The 19,493-nt window shown below is 41.1% G+C and overlaps 1 protein-coding gene across 3 annotated transcripts; it reads left to right on the top strand.

Annotated features, from left to right (window-relative positions):
* Window positions 1–1,449: 1,449 nt before the first annotated feature.
* Window positions 1,450–19,197, top strand: LMNB1 (lamin B1). Of its 3 annotated transcripts, none has more exons than XM_064437929.1 (11): window positions 1,450–1,993; window positions 6,168–6,324; window positions 7,179–7,304; window positions 7,748–7,918; window positions 9,377–9,502; window positions 11,881–12,101; window positions 13,050–13,275; window positions 15,448–15,552; window positions 15,990–16,109; window positions 16,844–16,969; window positions 18,056–18,200. In XM_064437929.1, exons 1-11 carry the CDS (start codon window positions 1,620–1,622, stop codon window positions 18,092–18,094), a joined length of 1,791 nt encoding a protein of 596 aa, XP_064293999.1. In that variant the 5' UTR covers window positions 1,450–1,619; the 3' UTR covers window positions 18,095–18,200. The 3 variants fall into 3 exon arrangements, with proteins under 3 accessions (XP_064293999.1, XP_064294000.1, XP_064293998.1); XM_064437930.1 differs by lacking the exon at window positions 18,056–18,200 and adding an exon at window positions 17,328–18,049; XM_064437928.1 differs by lacking the exon at window positions 18,056–18,200 and adding an exon at window positions 18,209–19,197 and having other exon boundaries at window positions 1,451–1,993.
* The last annotated feature ends 296 nt before the right edge of the window (window positions 19,198–19,493 follow it).

The following is a 19,493-nucleotide window of genomic DNA, read 5'->3' as shown; positions in this document are numbered from 1 at the left end:
GAGATCCCCCTCCGGCTGCTATCACTGTTTTTTGCCAGCTTTGTTATTTTTCCAGAAGGCTGGAAAAGAACGAATTTAATAACAGGCAGAGAAGAAAAAATGAGAAACAGATAATGGTTTGTGTCAACAAAGGCACCATGTGGGAAAAAGCAAGAGCTGCCTGCTACAGTTAAATCACTTTTAGTTATATAGTCCCCTATTACTGGAGCACCTTTTTTTCTATTTGAGGGCATATCACTTAAAAGTAGAAATTTGCAAAAAATTGTTTTGCTAAGCTAACTGAACCGAGAAGAAAGGTCCAGAAATGGAGGAGGAGGACCCAGCTCCCATAGGGGCGACCTCAATGTCCTGTGGAAAACTACTGGGTTTCTGGAATCTCATCATGGCTTGTTCTAGAAGGAACCTTACTAAAAGACTTCGAGGAAATATAAGTAGGGGAAATCCTAGTGTTTTCCTGCTGACAAGCCCTCTCAACAGGAATTTCTGAGAGGACAGTTGGGACAGTTGGATTTACAGTTGAGACTTTGAACTGTGCCCCGTGTTTCCTCTTTCCAGTTTCTGCTTTCCAACCGGCAATGCCCGGTGGTCCAAAGGTAAACCATCCTCCAGGAGATGCAGCCTACTTAATCGCTTGTGGAGGGATATAATGATGATTTTAAAAGCGGTAAACCAGACCTTCAAGTGGGTTCGGTTCCACGTGGATGAACGTGGCTTCCCCGTCCATCGCACTCACAGCACCGACGGGTTGGTGCTTTTCCTGAAGGATTCACACGTTCAGCTTGTAATTAAGGACAGGGTGTCTTGCTCAGGGGCCAGGTTAACATCAGATATGGAATATTCAAACACTAACACGGAAGCCTGGGTGAAACCTGGGTTGAGCTGAACCTGAATAATTTAATTTCCAATATTGAAGTGCGAGCGCTCATCTGAGGCAACTTAAAACCGTGCGCTCGCAGGACCAGGAGTCAGAATTCCAGCGTGCAGCATGTGGGCGAGGGGAGAGTAAGTTTGGGATGGGAAGCGTCTGGTGGAGCAATAAATACCACGTCTTTTCCTCACAGGCAGAAGCTGCGGTACCGAGTGAGGGTATCTCCCCCGGCCCGGGCCGAGGCTGGCGGGGCGGGGGGCGGCGGCCTTGGGGACCCCGCCTCGGAGTTGGGGGGGTAGTGGTGGAGTGGACAGGGCGGCGGCGGCCGCCCCCCGCCTGCGGGGACCTGGGCCGGGGTCCGGATCCCTTTGTCCGGAGCCGGAGGCGGCAACAAAGGACGGGGTTGGCGCGCCTCGCGGCAGGGCGGGGAGGAGAGGGGCGGGGCCTGCCTCCCTCCCTCGCGCGCCAGCTGACAGTTTCGGCTGGTGGCGGGTTTTGAATTTAGTCTCCAGCCGGCGGCGCGGGGCGGAGCCCGGCCCGTCTCGGGCGGCGATTGGCCGGCGGGCGGGCGGGGGCGTGGCTGGGCCGGCACCGGCCATATTGGGTGGCGGCGCAGAAGTCGCGGGCGCGCTAGACGCGGTGTGCGTTTGCCTGTTCGTCCCGTTTCCTCCACCAGCCCTCGTCGGCTGCGTGCTTGCTTGCCCCGTTACCGCCGCGGCACCTCCAGCCTCCACCCTCAGGCTCCTTCACTATGGCGGCCAGCACGCCGTCCGGCGCGATGCTGGGGTCGCGGAGCCGGACCCCGGTGACCCCGGGGGTCGCCACTGCGCTCAGCCCCACGCGCATCTCCCGGCTGCAGGAGAAGGAGGAGCTGCGGCAGCTGAACGACCGCCTGGCCACCTACATCGAGAAGGTGCGGAGCCTGGAGGCCGAGAACAGCGCTCTGCAGCTGCAGGTCAGCGAGCGGGAGGAGGGGCGCGGCCGGGAGGTCACCAGCCTGAAGACAGTCTACGAGGCCGAGCTGGCCGACGCCCGCCGGGCGCTGGACGACACGGCGCGGGGGCGGGCGAAGCTACAGATCGAGCTGGGGAAGCTCCGCGCCGAGCACGAGGTGCTGCAGGGCAGGTGAGCGGGGACGGGGACACACACGCGTGCGGGGGAACGCGGGCGAGCCGGGGCCGGCGGCCGGGCCGAGCGGTGCCCGCCGTTCCCACCCGGCGGGAAGGGGCCGCCGGCGGCGGCTGCCGCCTCCTCGGGCTTTGAATGAATGAGAGAGAGGCAGCGCCGCCCGGCCCCGGCCTGCCCCGCCCCGGCGGGAAGCGGCGGCACGGCCGCCGCGCCGGCCTCGGCCCCGGCCCCGGCCCGGCTCCCGCAGCGCCGCCCGCCAGCCGGGCCCGCGGGGAGGCGGCGGCGGGAGCCCGGCCGCCAGAGAGGAGCAGCCGCCGTGAGCCCGTCGCCCCGGAGGGCGAAGCCCGCCGCCTGAAGCGGTGCTGGCGGCGCGCTGGAAACTTGGCCCGAGCTCACCCTCATGAAATGGAGGTCGGGGGGACGCGGAGCTTCAGTCCGGGTGGCCCTCCGCCCCTCCCCGTGCAGACAGAACACTCTGTCCGTGAGGCTGAAGTTGCCTCAGGATGAAAAATGCAGAGTGATGACAGCCTGTGTGGTAGCTGTTGCGGGTCTAGGCTTTCTAAATGTCCTTTCCGAAAGATGTTCACTTTGTAACATCTGTGAAAATACGCCTCTGGGTCATGGGGGATTGTGCTGTAGCTGCGGCCCCTGAAGAGTGAAGTTTTACTGCTTAATAGTCTGTCAATAACTGTCTTAAACAGATCACCTCCCTACACAACACCGACTACAGCTCGGGACAAGAACTCCCTAATAGTTTAGTAACGCAAGCACTTAATGCTATTTAAGGCTACCAGATTCTACATGAACTTGTCTTTGTCGTTTGGTGGCAGATCTTACTACGCCACGCAGTTTCTTAAGTCGTCTTTGAGTATTTTTAAGGTGGATATCTAAGCTTATCTGTAATTCTATTAACAAAGTCTTAAAAAAGAGCAAAGGCTTTTTCTCACCTGATTTGGCGCACGCTCCCTGATGGCTTCTTAAAGTGGTTAAGTCATTAAAACCTTACAAAAATACTCTTAAAACACATTTTACACGAGTGTGCGTGGGGGTACTGGTAGTCATAAAGATGTCTGTTTGCATGGTGTGACGAGAATGTGCGTTCTCTTGGCAGAATTTTCCTCGCCCTTTCAGAAAGCTGAAGCGCAGTGTGGTGTGTACACTGGCTTTAGTTTAAATACGGATAGAGTAACTGTAGTAGTTCTGATCTGGCTAATGGAGCCACCTGAAAAAATCAGGGAGTTTTCTCGCATGTTTGGTGCTATTGTTAGATTCTTGCAGAGTAAACTTTATCTTGCCCTTCTTTGCAAAATACTCATCCTCGTTGTCAGAGTGAGGTTCATCTCACCTACCCTTCGTGGTGGAAGGTTGCTGGTGTTGCACAGCCGAGCCAGTCTAGCAGAGTGCTGCTGTGGAAGCAAACAATGCCGTATGTTCCCATTACCGCCCTACCTGTGGTTCTGACTGTTGTCTTGGTTGTTCAGCTAGCTAACTTAGATCATTAAAATGGCAGAAAGATGCTCACTTTTTCTGCTGCAAGTTTTCTGTCAGCAGAGGAGTACCAGGACTTGCACATAGGACGTGAATGAGAGCAAGGGAGGGCAGTGGGCTGAGCTAGGACCATGTTGTTTGGTAAGCTGCAAACTTTTGTTTGGCATAGGTATACTGGTAGCCACATCATAAGGGTCAGATTAGTGATGGTTAGTTATTTGGCTCCCTTTATCTCCACTGACTCTAAATGGTAGGAGAAATTGCTCTCAAGATGCTTTGGGTCTGTGGAGGGAGCATAGAAGATTCACTACTTAGTTGACTGAAGCTCGGCAAAATGATTCATGGTATAGCTGGCTTTCCTGTGCTATTTGAATATTTTTGCAGGTGTTAATTCTTGTTTCCTCAGACACTCGTGCAACTCTGCTTTCTCTAGTTAGCACAACATTCTTCTGAAGTCCTGTATCCATTTTATTCTAGTCATCATCTTTTAGTCCCTTGCCAAATTAGTGCATAGGACTAAAGCTTCTCTGGCTTTTTTGAAGTGCTGTACAACTTTCCTTACTCTTCCTCTGTCAAACTTAATTTTAAGGCCCAGTCACCTATTTGTTGGGTTCTCTGATTTTCTGAATTTGGTCTCATATATATGGTGCGATTCCCTGAATTTAAGCACCAGAAGCTTATTCTGTTGACATTCCTTATCCCTTGGGAAAAACTGCTTTTGCTTCTATAGTTGATATTGCTATATACATTGGACTTGTTGCCTACTCTATCTCTAGGGTGCCTGCCATGCAGTGGGTACTGCTGTAGTTGAATAAATATGAAGGCTTCTTTTGATGTTTCAAATCTTCAAGGACTGGGGGGGGGGAAATGAGGTAAAAAAACACCAAACCTCCCTATTTCTGCTCTCAGGAAGGGATGGGGAAATGATACACATGATTATGAAGAAAAAGGAGGCTTGTGACACGTAGAATGGAGATAAGCCAAAATAAATCTTTTATCTCAAGGCTGTATTGTGGAGAAAACAACCCATGTTTTGAGTTTAGGCATCTAGAACTTTTCGGTATCTCTTAGGAGGTGGAACAGAGGGAGGGTCTTGCAGTCTACCACTTCGGTGAGTGTGGCGTTACTCACAGGAGCCGGATTAGCTAGTGCTAAGTCTGTTATGTAAAGCCTGCCATCCTGTGGCTATAGTGCTAAAATATCCAAACATTATTTTTATTTCTACAGATGCTTTTTTGCAAGCCTTTGCGCGCACACCTCTCTTGAGCAGGATGCTGACTGCACATGCTTGCAAGTAATCTTGGAAAAGCATCTTTTAGATTTGAGTTTGCTGAGAAGTATTGCTGTTGTTTCTTATAAGTAGTGCAGTGATTAAAGGAGTAGTGAATGTATTCTTTAACACTTTTGAATCTTATTCTTAAGAATCTTTATCCAACTTTCAGTCTCCTCAGTCTAGTGTTGTGAAATCTGATTTTTTTTACTTCTGCAAAGAGAAGTGTGAAGACTGAAGAAGAATGTGCTAGCTGTTGTCTTATTAAGCCTGAATCTGTCCGTTCCTGTAAAATGTTTGTAGTTTGATTATAAAAATCTAGAACTTCTAAATGCTACTGCTCTTACTAGAGAAATGTGGGTATCCGAGAGAGAAAGTCTACTTCAAGGAGGAAGGACATGTTACATATTTCAACACAGCTGCTTGTGCCATCTAAAGGTCAACAGCCATTTTGATTCCTAAGTGTGGTTTTCCTTTCCCCTGTGTTTCATCGTAGCCTGTTGTAGCATTATTTGTGAATAATTATTTTAGGCTGAAGAGTGTGGGTTTTTGTTTATGTGACATTGCTTTACTTTTCTCATTTTATTTCTTTGACATATGCCATTTTAGGGAATAAACCCCTAGAAACTGTTTGACTGCTTGTATAGACATGAAAACTAATTTGAATGGTAATTGGAAAAGCTTGTGTTTGATTTTGTGAAGAAAAGACACCTGTACCTCTGCACCAGTGCAGTTCCAGTGATGGCAGAGACTATTGTATGGACAGAATTTGGGTATCTTTCCCCAGATATGTGGAACTTTGCCATTAGGTATGATTAGACAGGTGCTGCAAAGCAGTTCACTATGCTACAGCTTCTGCTTATGGAGGATGGGCCTATAGACAGTGAACACCAATTTTCATTGAGGAGTTGGTCTGTTAGTTGGAAATGGGCTATTTGCAGCCCAGACAGTGGATCTGCACAAGTTCCTGCATGGATAAAAAAGGCAGTGAAGATAATTCACTTCTTTCCAGCCTATGGAAAGAGCCTTCTGATGGGATAACTTATTTCTTCCTGTTAAGATTCTGGAGCAAGTAGGATGCTTTTTACAGGGGCTAGCTAAAGAGAAAACGAGGTGCCTTTAGTAAACACATAGTTTCCCCTTTCTGTGTATGCCTTTCAGACTTGTTTGACACTCTGAGTTCCCACTATATTTAGATTTCTACACCCCCAGCAAAATGTTAAGCTATCTGTCTGTTCTATCAGATGAGAAATCAGAACTAAGTAGTTGATTTAAATTAAACTAAGCCAAGACAAAATGTTTTTGTTGGTGTCTCTCAAGTTTAAGATTCAAGTTTCACCTTGTTTTATTAGTCAGCAGTCTACTTTGGGGACATTTCTATACTTCCTAACCACTTTTTCTGCTTTATTCCAGCTATGCAAAAAAGGAATCTGATCTTAATGGAGCTCAAGTCAAACTTAGAGAGTTTGAAGTAGCTCTGAATTCTAAAGAAGCTGCGCTGGCCACAGCCCTTGGTGATAAGAGAAGCCTGGAGGGAGAAATTGAGGATTTAAAAGATAAAATTGTAGAGGTGAGAAGAAGAAATATTTAATCACCAAGCTTCTTCCAGCAAATGAGGTAGTTTTATGTATAATACATGCATAGTAAGAGCTGTCACTCTGGTAAAATGAAACTTTATAGCCAAAAGATGGTTGCAAACCTGTCATCTCGTCACAACTAGCACAAACTGCTTCACTGTCAACATTGGAAGCAGTATTGAGTAGGTATCTGTGTCCAGTACTGTTCAGTTTATTAATAACATGGACGGTGGAATAGAAAGCTTTTAAAGCTGCAGACTCTGAAATTGTGAGGGGTGGTACTTACGTTGAAGAAAGCAGGTCAAGAGTCAAAATAAACCTGACAAATTGTAGAACTGTTTCAGGGAAGAGGCTGACTTCACAAATACATATAACAAATAACGGACAAATAACAGTTTGTGATTCTTCTCTGCCCTCCTTTTGGTTCTGCCAGTGGTTCACAATCTTCTGGGCATCTGATAGTACAAAGAGGGGAAAAAAGTCTTGTGCTAGTTTTGTTAACCTTTTGAAATGCATGATTTGTGATCTTAAGCAACACCACCCCAAGGCGATGAGTTGAGGAGACCAGGAAACTGGAATTTGCCACAGAGGAAAACTGAAGTTTTGTAAGGATAATTGATTAGTATTTTAGTGCTAGTTACCAATGTGAAATACCTAGAACTCACTTCTGCAAGTGATGGCAAAGGAGGTGGGTAGAGAGATTAGTGGTGTAAATATGGGATTTGATTGTCACGTTCAACCTTAACATGGGGTTAGCTTTACTTCTAGGTAGCTGAGGTCATTGTGTTATGTGAGTTTTGCTACATAATCGTTGTCTTGATTCTTTTATTTCTTTTTTTTCTTAAAGCTTGAATTTTCTTTAGCTGCTGCCAAGGAACAGCTTGCAAATGAAACTTTACTGAAGGTGGATCTTGAAAACCGTTGTCAGAGTCTTACTGAGGAATTGGAATTCCGTAAAAATGTGTATGAGGAGGTAAGTTCTTTAATCTCAAGAATTCACATTTTTAAAGGGAAGACAACTGGGGGCTCGTTCCAGAGTATTAAAATAATTTAGAATTGGAGCGATGTCTAGGAAGTCACGTGGTCTGAACTCCCATTCTAGCTGGAAGATTTCCAACTTTTTTCCTAGGGAAAATGCTAACTCATGAAGTAGCTTCATGTAACGTTGTTTCGTGTTAGATTCTGCCCCTGGTATTGCAATGTAGGTATCTCCTCATAGTAATGAGGAAGTAGGTTAATAATTCTCACTGAGGAAATCGCCCTGTGTTTTTACTGAAAGTTTCAATGTCAGACAAACTAATGCTGATCCACAAGGCTAGGTAAAATCTGCATTGCTATCTGTTCAATGGATAGTCTTCTAAGACTTGTTTTGTCTCATATTTGCTGAATGTTATTTTATTTTTCTGTTTTTATTAGGAAATCAATGAAACAAGAAGAAAACATGAAACTCGCTTGGTTGAGGTTGATTCTGGACGTCAAATTGAATATGAAAATAAACTGGCTCGAGCCCTTTGTGAAATAAGAGAACAGCATGATGCACAAGTGAAGCTGTACAAAGAAGAGCTTGAACAGACTTACCATGCCAAAGTGAGAACATCTCTTCATTCAGTTGTCTGATGTACTTTATTGTTTTATTTAACGGAAAGGAACCCTAATTACTTGCATTCCAGATAATTTTATTATGGACCTTGATTTAAAATTAGCATGCTTTTGAATGTGAATTTACATTTTCAGGTCTCATTTTGGGAGCAGCTTTAATCCTCAGGAAGTACAATAATAGAGTGTGAAGGTGAATTGTGGGGAAGAAGTGGTTAGTACTGGGATTACTATGAATTCAAGGGAACTTCATGTGTTAATATGTATCAGTTGTAACATAGTTTTTATGCAAAACATGGGACACCTTATTGATTTTCAGGACTATCTCATAATAGGGCTTGCTGAGAAGACAGCACCCTGAGTGCTCTGACCTTGTACAAAATATGTGGTGTTTTACCACACCCAATGATTTCTACTTTTCACTCTTCTAGAGAGGAAGCATAGCGAAGCTGAAACCAGTTATACTTCATAATTTCCTTCCTCTACTATGACTCAGCATTTCTGTCAGGAGGGCTCCTGATGTCTCAACTGAACCTGATTTTTCTGGCTATTCTTGTTGCAGTTAGTACTTTGTTTTTAGAAGTGGGATGTTACAGCAGAAAAGTTGATAAAAACTGAATTTATTAGCATAGTTTTTAGTCTTTACAGTCTTAACAGTGTGCGGTTGCTGATCTTCAGAGCTTCAGTCTGACTTGGAAAAACTTATTTAAAGATCTAGCCAAAAATGTTTTTTATGTTTCTAATCTGAAAATCCTTTCATAATTGCAGCTTTCTTGTTCCCTCTCTTCATGTATACTTTTTCTATATTTTTTTTACTTTTATTTTTAAAAAGTTTGGGTTTTTTTGATTCCATTTCATCTGCAACTACAAGTTCAGTAATTAGTTTGTGGTGCTGCTCAAGTTGATGTGGTAGTGTTCAGCAGGAATGATGCAGCTGGTTTAAAAAAATAAAATTATTTGAACTTGAAGTTGTGGTAGTTTGAAGCAGTAGTGACTTATGGCACTGGGACTATAATCTGAAGGCATGTTACCAATTTGCTTATGTTTGCTGAAAGTTAACAAAAGTTTTCTTGTTTTTTTTTGAGAATTGGTAGTTTCAGTTTAGCTTCTTCTCTCTAAGCCTACTCAAAACCAGTGCTACAATAATTAGATATATAAACACTGGCCAGCATGAAAACTGAGTTTAGCAGTCCAACTTCAGTAATGTCTACAAGGGAAACTTTATTTATTCTAGGATTAAAAACTCTTCAGAGGATTGTGATTTCAGGTAGGGCAATCCAGCATGGTAATTGAGCCACCATATTTAACCCCTAAAGAGAGAGATGTTTCATTGTGTTAGAGCTGCAGAGAGGAACTTTGCGGCTTAGTGTTGTGTGTGGTTTTAGTGACTCATTTTCTCTTTTAATAAAAGTTACTTTGAAACTGACGCCTTAATTTGATCTAATTCAGCTTGAGAACGCTAGACTGTCCTGCGAGATGAGCAATTCTGCAACCAACTCAGTAAGAGAAGAACTGAATGAAAGTCGTATACGTATTGAAAATCTCTCTTCCCATCTCAACAGCCTTCAGAAAGAGGTAACAAGCTGTTTGTGAATCTTCAGTCTTGCTAATAACAGTTGTTGATTTTTATATTAAAGGGCTTTCTTCCCCCTAACTTGTAGGTATGTTCAGCGTCATTACTTGATTTTTGTCTTCTGTTCTACTGCTCTGTACTCTTTCAAGTTTCTTAATGTCTTCTTTTGACAAAGTCTGATTTTTTTCTTCTCTTTTTTTTCTGTGCAGTATCCTGCTACAGAGTGAGTATTTGAAAGGTGGTACTGTTAACTGGCTTTTGCAGAAACTTGCAGATAGATGGGAGGGTTTTAGACAAGAGCTCTGTATTAATTTCTTCAACGGTCAAGAACTTTTTAGTTCTGTTCTGTAGTAACTGGACAACCTAGCATAGGATTTCACAAAGCAACATTCAAAGCCAGAGCTGAAATATGCAGTCTCTGTTTGGTGTCTTTTCATCCTAGTTCCAGTTTGCATCAAAAAAATGAAGAGATGTTACCAGGATTAGGATGAAATATGAGACTGAGGAAATATACTCAAGTACAGTTATTTGATGTTTGTAGAGCAGGGTCTTGAGCAGAAAATAATTACAGTTAAGTCACAAAGCACATAGATCATGCCCGAAGAAGTATGACACAACCTATGACAAGCCGTATGTTCAGTACTAGCTTATTTGATGAGAGTACTGTCATGTTCCCTGCAGTGGAAAATCTAGAGTAAAAATAGAAAAAATGTTAGGAGCTGGTTTTGAAGTGGGCTTTTGCAACCTAGTAATCAGTTGCAAATGCAGCAAAACATTTATTTCTTTGAAAAATATAAAATGTTAGTAATGTTTGGCTCTGATCCTTTCTGTGATACATTTTGAATTGTATACCTCCTGTACAGTAGACTCTTGTAGGACTTAAAAATTGTCTGTATTTCAAGCAAAGAATATAAATGCAGGGGATGTTATTTCATTATTTTCTAAATAACTTGGCAGATGCTAGTGAGTCTTCCCAGTTTTCCTGTTATATAGGCAACTTAGTCTCTGGAAGAGATCAGGTGATGTAATGAATGTGCATGAGGTTACACAAGAATTGGATTAAGAGTTTTGTCTACTTAGATCTTATTTCTGCCATTATATTACCATCGTTTTTTCGGTCATTCAGTCAACAGGTGCTCCTGAGGGATTTTTCCTCCTTAATTACCTGTGTTCTGTTGCTTCGTTGGGAGTGACAGCCAGGTTCAGAGAACTTGCTTCTGAATTTGCGGAGGTGTTAGTTGTTAACTTCTGGGCTACCAAAACCAACTTCTGCCAGTTTGACTGTAATTGTCCACCAAAAAACCCACTATGGTATTGCTAGCGATGCCAACCAGTAGAGTTTTGTTTTTCATTTGCTAGCACTAACTGTAGGTTTGTTCTCATGGAAGAAAAGTTGCTTATCGTGGATCTGGTTTGAGTTATCAGCACTGAGCTCTGTAGTAGTTTCCTCTGGGATCTTCCATGTGATACTTAACTCCTTTTATTAAATTTCTTATCTGACTCTTAATATTGACAACCAGTTACACTGGTCCTCTGCGTCAGCCTTTTAGACTGCATGTTTTCATTGTCTCTGAACTATGATGACTTCCTAAGTGGAGCACCTGCATAGCAAGCGTGGTGAGTTAATCAGACAACGTGATTGTGGGGCATTTGTTCCTGTGTCTATCCTTTAATCAGAAAAAAAAAACCCACACAAAACAAACAAAAAAAACCCTCAAGAGACTATCAAACAGAGAAAGCAGGCTCAGGGAAAGTAAACCTTAAAGATGTAATCATTTAGCCTTTCTTTGATAAGCATTCCTTTCTGCATATACAATATTAAATTCTACTGCCTTGATGTGATTTTTAAAGTATGTGGCAAATTATTTTTCTTCATGGAACACTTATCACTGAACTTTCAGCAAGCCTTGAAGGCTTTGGTAACAGGTAGACAGGCTTTCGCTGATGACAGCTCCTATTCCTTTAGAGGAACTTCCTCTCAGAATTCAGAATTGGCAGCAATGAACAGGAGCAGGAAGCTGACATCTGAAAGCTAAAGAGCAGTTACTTACTGCAGGATCTGAAATACATTTTGCTGCACTTTGATTCTGTGTCCTGTCCAGCGCTTGACTCTTAAGCTCAGCTTTTCTTGACTGAGTAAATTCAGGTGTAGTAACATGTCTCCAAATCTCAGAAAAATGGAGCAGGTAGGAACTCAAGGGATTATGTTTGTAGTAGATGGGGTGGAGAATGGGAAGTTGTATGTGGGTGAGTCTGAATTCAGAAAGAGAGGCAGGATGCTTAACCTAATGTTTTGAATTCTGTGTTGCCTGAATAGCAGAGCGCATAGAGGTTTGGGCGAGCTTTCCTTTGCATCACTGATGTTTTCGATGCTTTCTAGTGTAGAGCATGGCAAGACAGAGTGCAAGAGCTTGAGGACAGCTTGGCCAAGGAGCAGGAAAAGTGTCACAAAATGCTCGCCCAGAAAGAGAAGGAAGTGGCAGAAATGAGACGTCTGATGCAGGAGCAGCTGAATGACTATGAACAACTCCTGGATGTTAAACTGGCACTTGATATGGAAATCATTGCATATCGGAAATTGCTGGAGGGTGAGGAGGAGAGGTATGAAAGAACTTGCAACAAATGCTGGTATCTGTGTGCTTCCTTGCTTGTCTTATTCTCTGTTAAAAGGCAGTTCTGAATGGGAATGCTGCTTTGCTACAGTTTCCAAGGCATTGTTTGTTTTTGCCCTTCCTGTCTGACACACGTACTTCTAAGCCTTCATGAGATCAAGCTGCTTGAGTATCAGACCAATGATTCTCAGAAGTACAAATACCATTTTTCTATTAAGAGTCAGTACTGAGGATGTAATGAATTGTCATTTTTAAGTCTATTTGGTGCCGTGGTTAATATTAATTTTCAGAGTTAATTGCAGGGTTATTTAATTGTTAGCCAAATATCTTTAAGTATGGAATAATTTTAGTAAAGTAATAGCTGTTATGATTACCCAGCCTATCAGCTAGCTGTGTTTTCCACATGTGACCCCAGAGTTCAGCAATCCTGAGAATTTTTTGCCTGGTAAGTCACAGCTGCCATTTAGAGTAGTTTGATACTTCACTGTTTTCTGAATGACATCCTACTGGTCCAGGCTAATTCTTGTCAAGTGTGGGGATGAAACAGTAAAAGCTCTTGTGCCACTGGGTTTTTGCATAAATTTCCTACAGTGGCTTAAGTCCCTCCAAGAGTTTTTTTTTCTTTACTTCTTCTGTCTGCCAGGGAATGCAGTCTTTAACAAATGCATAGAGATGTCTTTTATGATCTTAATGTAGTAGTCCATCAGTATTCTATGTTCTAAAAGCATTAATCAGCTGTTTTGACAACACTTTATTTAATGCTTCAAAAAGTACCTAACACTTCACTTTTTCATGTAACACTCTGTTTACTATATTCCTGTGCCTTTTTCTTCCCATAGAATTATACAGCAGAGAGAGGAAGAAAGTTTATAGGAAAGGATGGGAAAAGTAAAACCAAAACATGATGTATGCATACTTCTTTCATTCTTCAATATAGGTTGAAACTTTCTCCAGGCTCATCTTCCCATGTGAAGGTTTCACGGGCTTCATCAAGCCGTAGTGTGCGTACAACCAGAGGGAAGAGGAAGAGGATTGATGTGGAGGAATCTGAAGCTGGCAGTAGTGTTAGCATTTCCCACTCAGCTTCTGCCACTGGAAATGTCTCTATTGAGGCAATAGATGTTGATGGAAAATTCATCCGCTTGAAGAACACCTCTAAACAGGTTTGAAAATCCACACATCACGACTTTGCAATGGAATGATTAGAGGTAGAAGGCATTTCACACCACAGATTTGTGTTGACACAAGCTAAAGCACACTGTATAAAAGATGGCACTAAGAAACTAGTGTCTCACAGAATAAGCTTTCATCTAGTATTCTGGATTGATGATGACTTCTTCCTAACGATTTTTAATGCTTTTCATAGCAATTGTTTTATTGGTAGGTTGCCCACCCACCAAAGTGTTATATCACTCTTCATAGTTCTGCCTTGTAAGTGATCTGTCTGTAAAGCTTTACACGTAACATTCTTACTGATAGGAAATAATGCAAGCAGACATTAGACTACTTTAGAAGTCTTTTAAGAATTTTCTCTGCCTTATAAAGCCCCAAAAGAAATACATACTGATGCAAAATTAATGTCTAAATTTAATTGCCTGTCCCCCTTGTACTTGCATATAGCTTCTCTAAATCATAGTTTTCCTTCTATTTTGGCTGTGCCCACAGTTTTTAGGAGCTAAGATGCTAACTGTTATATTCAGTATGTTCTCCCCCTGCCCCCCCTTTCCCCACCCCCTGACATTACTTATAACTTCTGCTGAAGAAAAACAAGTCCTGTGTTCCCTCACAGGAGGTGCTGGAGTCTGAGGACTATAATTTCTTAAATCCTTTGTCTGGGAGAAAAGAGAATTGAGCATTGTTTCATTAGGACACCAGAATTACGAGATGTAATTTCTAGCAGACTTGATATCAGAGAAGGTTGAAGTAATTCTTGCTTTCTCCTGTGCTGTCTGTACCTCAGCTGTGTGTAGAAGTGTTAGCTGCATTCTTTGTTTACAGTGACACACAGGCTTTGTCTAATGCCATCAGATCCTTTACCTTCACTAAAAAGTGGTTCATGTTGATCTTTTAGATGACAAAGATTGGTCTGATTCCTCTCTGTCCCCTCTATCAATGAAGACAGACTCCTTCAGATGGTGATACATATGTATCTTAATTACCTGCCTGGGCTGTTGGCTGAGTGTGCTGACTACATTTACTGAATGAAAGAAACCTTGGCAACTGTTTTGGTCTAGACAGCTAAGAGTTTAGATGACTAAATTCAGGCAAATCAAAGATCATTTCTAGGGAGTCAGGACCAACCATTTTTTTTCCCTTTTTGAGTTTTTTTTTTTCAGGCTTACAGGATTCACCTTACACACACATGTATTGTTACCATATGGGTTTGCCTCACTTTTACTTAACTACTCGTTCATTGTTCTGTGGAAGGATCATGAGTTCTGTTACCAGTAGACATGGATGGGTTTGGTTATAGTGCTTTGCTGGGGGTCTATATTTGAGCAACTGTCTATAGTGGAGTGTAATAAGCTGTACTCAGGAAATTTCCACAGGAGTTTGACAGTTTATTTATGTGTGAGTATGTGTGTATATATAGGGGGGTGTGTGTGTATATAAAAGAGAAAATACCCAAAATCCTCTTGGAGTATGGCATTTTGTTGCAATGACCAATGGAATATCAACATCCATTAAGGTAAGATTGTGCATTTTAGATGGTCTTAACTGTTTCCAGGCTCCAGCGGCAACTGTTTTTAATGTTTGGAAAGTGACTGTTTGGGAGAATTTAAAAAAGATCTATGATCATTTTGAAATAGTCATTCTGTAATGATGACTTGTCTATATTTTTCTATTAGATTTGCTAGTGCTTTTCAAATAGTTGATAGGGCAAAAAGCTGAAAGGAAAAAAAAGTAGGTCTTGCAAAGGAGTATATAGCAGGAGGTGTGCATATGTAGAAACACATTTTAAGATGACCAGAATATTTTGTTTTCTAAGAAGATTGCTTGTCATTCTGTGCTTAAAAAAATGTGTAATATATGTAAGCGGATTTTAATATATTTTTATGTATTTTTCTTGAACAAGCTATAATACTACTGATGCAAATTATAAACATTAGTTAATATAACATCAGAATTGAAAAGCAGGATGTACTAAGCTTTAACTTGAAATAAGAGGTAAGACAAATTTATCTAAAATTATTCTAACTGCATGCTGATGATCAAGCAATAATAAACATTTTTACTCAACTAACTTTATGTGCCTCATGGCCTTATATGTAAAATACCCTACCTGTGTAGCAGAAAATGGCTGCTGATGGTACTTTTTTTCTCCTTTTTATTAGGATCAACCTATGGGAGGCTGGGAGATGATCCGAAAAATAGGGGACATGTCTGCTAGTTACAGATATAGCTTGAGATATATACTAAAGGCTGGCCGAACTGTTACAGTAAGTTGTCAAGCTTCAGCTGTTCAGTTGAATTGGGCTTTAGGCCAACTTGTGTGTGTCAACAAGAGACAACACTTTTAGTTTTGTCCTTTCTATGTACATATTCAGAAAATAATCACCTATATTTGTTTTGGTCATTAGTTGTATCAGCTGCCGGGAAGAAGTGGGACAGAGCCACATTTTTCAGAAACTTACTTTATATATGGAGCAACGATTTTGACTGTAAACAGGTGCATTTACATATTCAAAAGTCTCTGCATTAAAAAACCCCATAGGGCCGTTTTATTGGAAGAAACTTTGCAAATAGGTAGGCAGAGACTTGTATTTTTTTAACTGGAGGAGATTCACCAGCGTCAAATGGAATACATTAACTCAGTAAATAACATGGAAATGTATAAGACTAGCCAACAATGCTCGCGTGTGTCGTCTTTTAACAGATCTGGGCTGCAGATGCTGGAGTACCTTCTGCCCCTCCCACTGACCTCGTCTGGAAAAACCAGAAATCTTGGGGCACGGGTAGAGATGTGAAAGTTGTGCTGAAAAATTCCCAGGGAGAGGTAAAGTACCTCAGATGTGTCTAAAGTTGTCTTTCTGAGGTGCCACCCCCTATAAAAATGCAGGTAGAACTGTTATTAGGACTCCACACATGAATGCACATGAGTGTTTTACTAAAGTTCCCTCATTTTGCTGTCCAACCAAGCATACTGTACCCCTCTCTGTCTTAACTGCAGTTTAGGAATGCAGTCTATTGAAGCATGTGATTTTTTTTCCTTATAGCATAAGTAGCAGAAGAATGACTTGTTCAGACACTGCCCTCTTGCCAGGAATCGGGCAGTGCCTTAGAATATGCTTTGAAAAGAAAAGATTTTAGTAAACTCTTGAGTGATTTGTCTCCTAAATTAGCTTTCCTTAAAACCATGTGTTCACTGGGGTTGGGGAATGTTACAGTGAAACTCACTTTAAGCCATGAGGCATTAATTCTGTGAAAGTGAGAGTTAAAACTTTGGGTAGGACAGTCATTATGACATCTTGCAATTGAAAGAATATATTTAAATGTATAAAAGTAGATTTTGGAAGAACTTGAGTGTTTTTTTAGACTCTCTAATGGTGAAGAGATTTAAAACTAAGGTGTTATGAATGTTGTTTATGCACAGCAGTACATGAAAAGTATATAGACAAAATCAGTACAAGCAGCTTTCCCAGCAGTTGGAATTCCCATTTCTCAAAATCTAAGTAGATTAGCACTAGATCTTTAGAGGAGTCAAGCCTTAAAAATAAAACTCTGTTGCAGGAGGTTGCTCAGAGAAGCACTGTCTTTAAAACAACTGTACATGAAGGGGAAGAGGGGGAAGAGGAGGAAGTTGAGGAAGAAACAGCTGAAGTTATGGAGGAAGAAGGCGACCTTGACCACCAGCAGGTATCTTGTTTTAGGCTAACATGGTTATTTAGGATGAATTTTTGGGAAAGTATCATACCTTGTTTGGGAGTAGTTGTTCTTTTTGTTTTCTTTAATCAGTAATTGAAAGAAAGCATGAAGCTGTTTTAATAAAACAAGTATAAAAAAATATTACTTCATATATTCCCTTGATGGAGAGAAGTAGATTTTTCTTAAAACAAGGTTTTAAAGCTTAAAGATAGAGGATTTTTTTAATTGTAAACTCTGTTCCTGACAAGATTTTGCCCCAGGCCAATTGTTTATGGTAAAGTTTGGCTTAAGCAGGTGCACCTAAATTTACCTAAAGTTTTGAGAACTTAGATCTCTCATTTTCTGACAGAGTAAGTGAGAGATTTGAAGGCACTATTGGAGAAAACGTCTTTTGCATGCTGAAGAAATGCAACCCTGAGGCAGCGGAAAGGTGTGAGCTTGAAGTGACAACACAACATGTTCTGAAATATAAAGGGAAATACTGAGATATAAATACTTGATCATATTCTGACTTTTATCCATTACCTTATTGTTTTGACCAGTTATTAAAAAAAAGTAACAAACATAAGTTACTGTAGTGTGATGTTCAAGTTTGCTACTTTGCCTAAAACTTTGCTACATTTCAGTTAGTGTATTTCTCAAAGTCAATTACAAAAGATAATGTAGAACGGTGATTAAGTTTGCATACGTAAACAGAAAACAGAGTTGGCTATGTTGGAAATTGTATTTTTTAGCAACCATGTTTTTTTGGCCTATAACTGAATTATAACTTTGTGGCATTTAATTTAAAGTCAGGTTTTTATTGCAGTTATGCAAAAGTATTGAAGTGCGTCCAGCTGCTCTTCTGGTTTCTGGGATTGTGTAGTTCAGCTGAAGTGTGTTACAGAGCGATTAGATTTCTTTAGATAAAAACTCTCAAGGTACTTGTATATGGTCCCTGAAGTATTCACCGCCTGTCTAAACTCAGTGATGCTTTTTGACTTGAGATTCAAATATGATAATTATTTGTGTTCTTCTGGTGCCTGTCCTCCATTACTTTCTCATAAGAAAGGATGTCTACCATTCTTTTACTTACAGGGGACAACAGGTTGTACAGCTTCACATGCTGACTCTTAGACCATGCCAGGGTAATAGTTTTATGTATTAAAAATGTACGGTATATTATTCTGAGTTGCTAAATCTGGTACTGCTGGAATTTTTTTCAAAGACAACTCTTTCTATTTGTAACAGGCCCACCCAAGGACTTCTAACAGAAAATGTGTGGTGATGTAAACTTCCATGTCAGCCAGGTTCCTCAAATCATGGTAATCCTTGACTGCAGAACAGAGCCTTCTTAGAAGCACAATGTATTTTTCTATTTTCTATATGTGAATTTTTGAGCTGTGAGCCTGGTGGCCTTAACTTCCTTTGCCACTGAAAAGGAAGTTTTGTAAAAGAAGTATCTAATTTTCTCACAGGATGTGAATTGTTGACACGGAACAACATACTGTTTGAAAAAATAATGTTCCTGTTCTCCAGATTTATATGCTAGGCTCTCTTTCGTATTGAAACTTTGCTGGAATAGAAATATTCCACTGTTTTGGGGATCAATTTTCTTAGATTACAGCACTCTATACTAGCCAGTTGCTGTTGACCTCTTTATATTTAGGTGCTGTTAGACAAGGGGAATGCATTTTTGATACTATGAAATCTTTTATAGTGGAGACTTTTTTTTCCTACAGTGTAATCAAGGCTATAAATTTTTTTTAATAGAACAGGTTTGGTTTTAAAAAAAAAAAAGAAACAAAAACAAAACAACCCCCCCCACCAAACAGCAAAACCAAATGAAAACAAAAACACACACAAAAAGAACATAGCCCAGCTGATGATGTAAGCACTCAGGATGAAGGATGCAGTAGAAGTTGTATTTTGGTACTCATTTCCTTCACTTAAATTTCTTATGCTGGAGTAGCATTATGTTACACGTGTGAGTTGTTAAGATAGTGTAACCAACTTAAATTTTTTTATGTGATTTTTTTTTAAAAAATATGTTTTAATATGGATTGCCTTGCTTGTTTACAATTTGTAGGAACAAAATCAAGTCTTTTAGAGGTCTAGTCTACATTTGTATGGAAAACAACTGTAACTTTGTCAATGTGGAAAGTTCTTCTGTCCTTTCTGCATTAATCTAATGTCTGAAAAAGCTTTGAATAAAACCTCTTAAGATGTTATCAAGTAAAGCTTTTGGAATTTGTTTCTTCCTAGAACTGAGCTAAAACTTGAATGGGTGTTGAATACTTGGAACTGATAGGCTTTGAAGCTGGCAAAACATCCACATAAATGGAACAGTGGCAAGTGACTTGTAAAAAATTTCTACTAAATAATGGGGAACATAACTTCATGTTTGGAAAATTAATTCTTTAGAGCTTTATTCAAACCCTGTTGCATAACTGTTTCTGCGTTGTTGGTGCCTCATATTCTTGCTGGACTGCCTTTTACTACAGTATACAAATACCAGGCTGAGCAGTTTAAGCAT

The sequence above is a fragment of the Phalacrocorax carbo genome, chromosome Z (assembly GCF_963921805.1).
Source record: "Phalacrocorax carbo chromosome Z, bPhaCar2.1, whole genome shotgun sequence".
In the NCBI taxonomy this organism is placed as follows: Eukaryota; Metazoa; Chordata; class Aves; order Suliformes; family Phalacrocoracidae; genus Phalacrocorax; species Phalacrocorax carbo.
The sequence above is the reverse complement of the archived record's forward strand: the minus strand, read 5'-3'. Positions and strand labels throughout refer to the sequence as shown.

Excerpts from the sequence above, each read along its gene's own strand:
- LMNB1 (XM_064437928.1), top strand. The coding sequence starts at position 1,620 with ATGGCGGCCAGCACGCCGTCCGGCGCGATGCTGGGGTCGCGGAGCCGG. Across the intron at positions 9,503-11,880 it reads TCAACAGCCTTCAGAAAGAG|TGTAGAGCATGGCAAGACAG; the intron begins GTAACAAGCTGT and ends GATGCTTTCTAG. Across the intron at positions 12,102-13,049 it reads CTGGAGGGTGAGGAGGAGAG|GTTGAAACTTTCTCCAGGCT; the intron begins GTATGAAAGAAC and ends TCTTCAATATAG.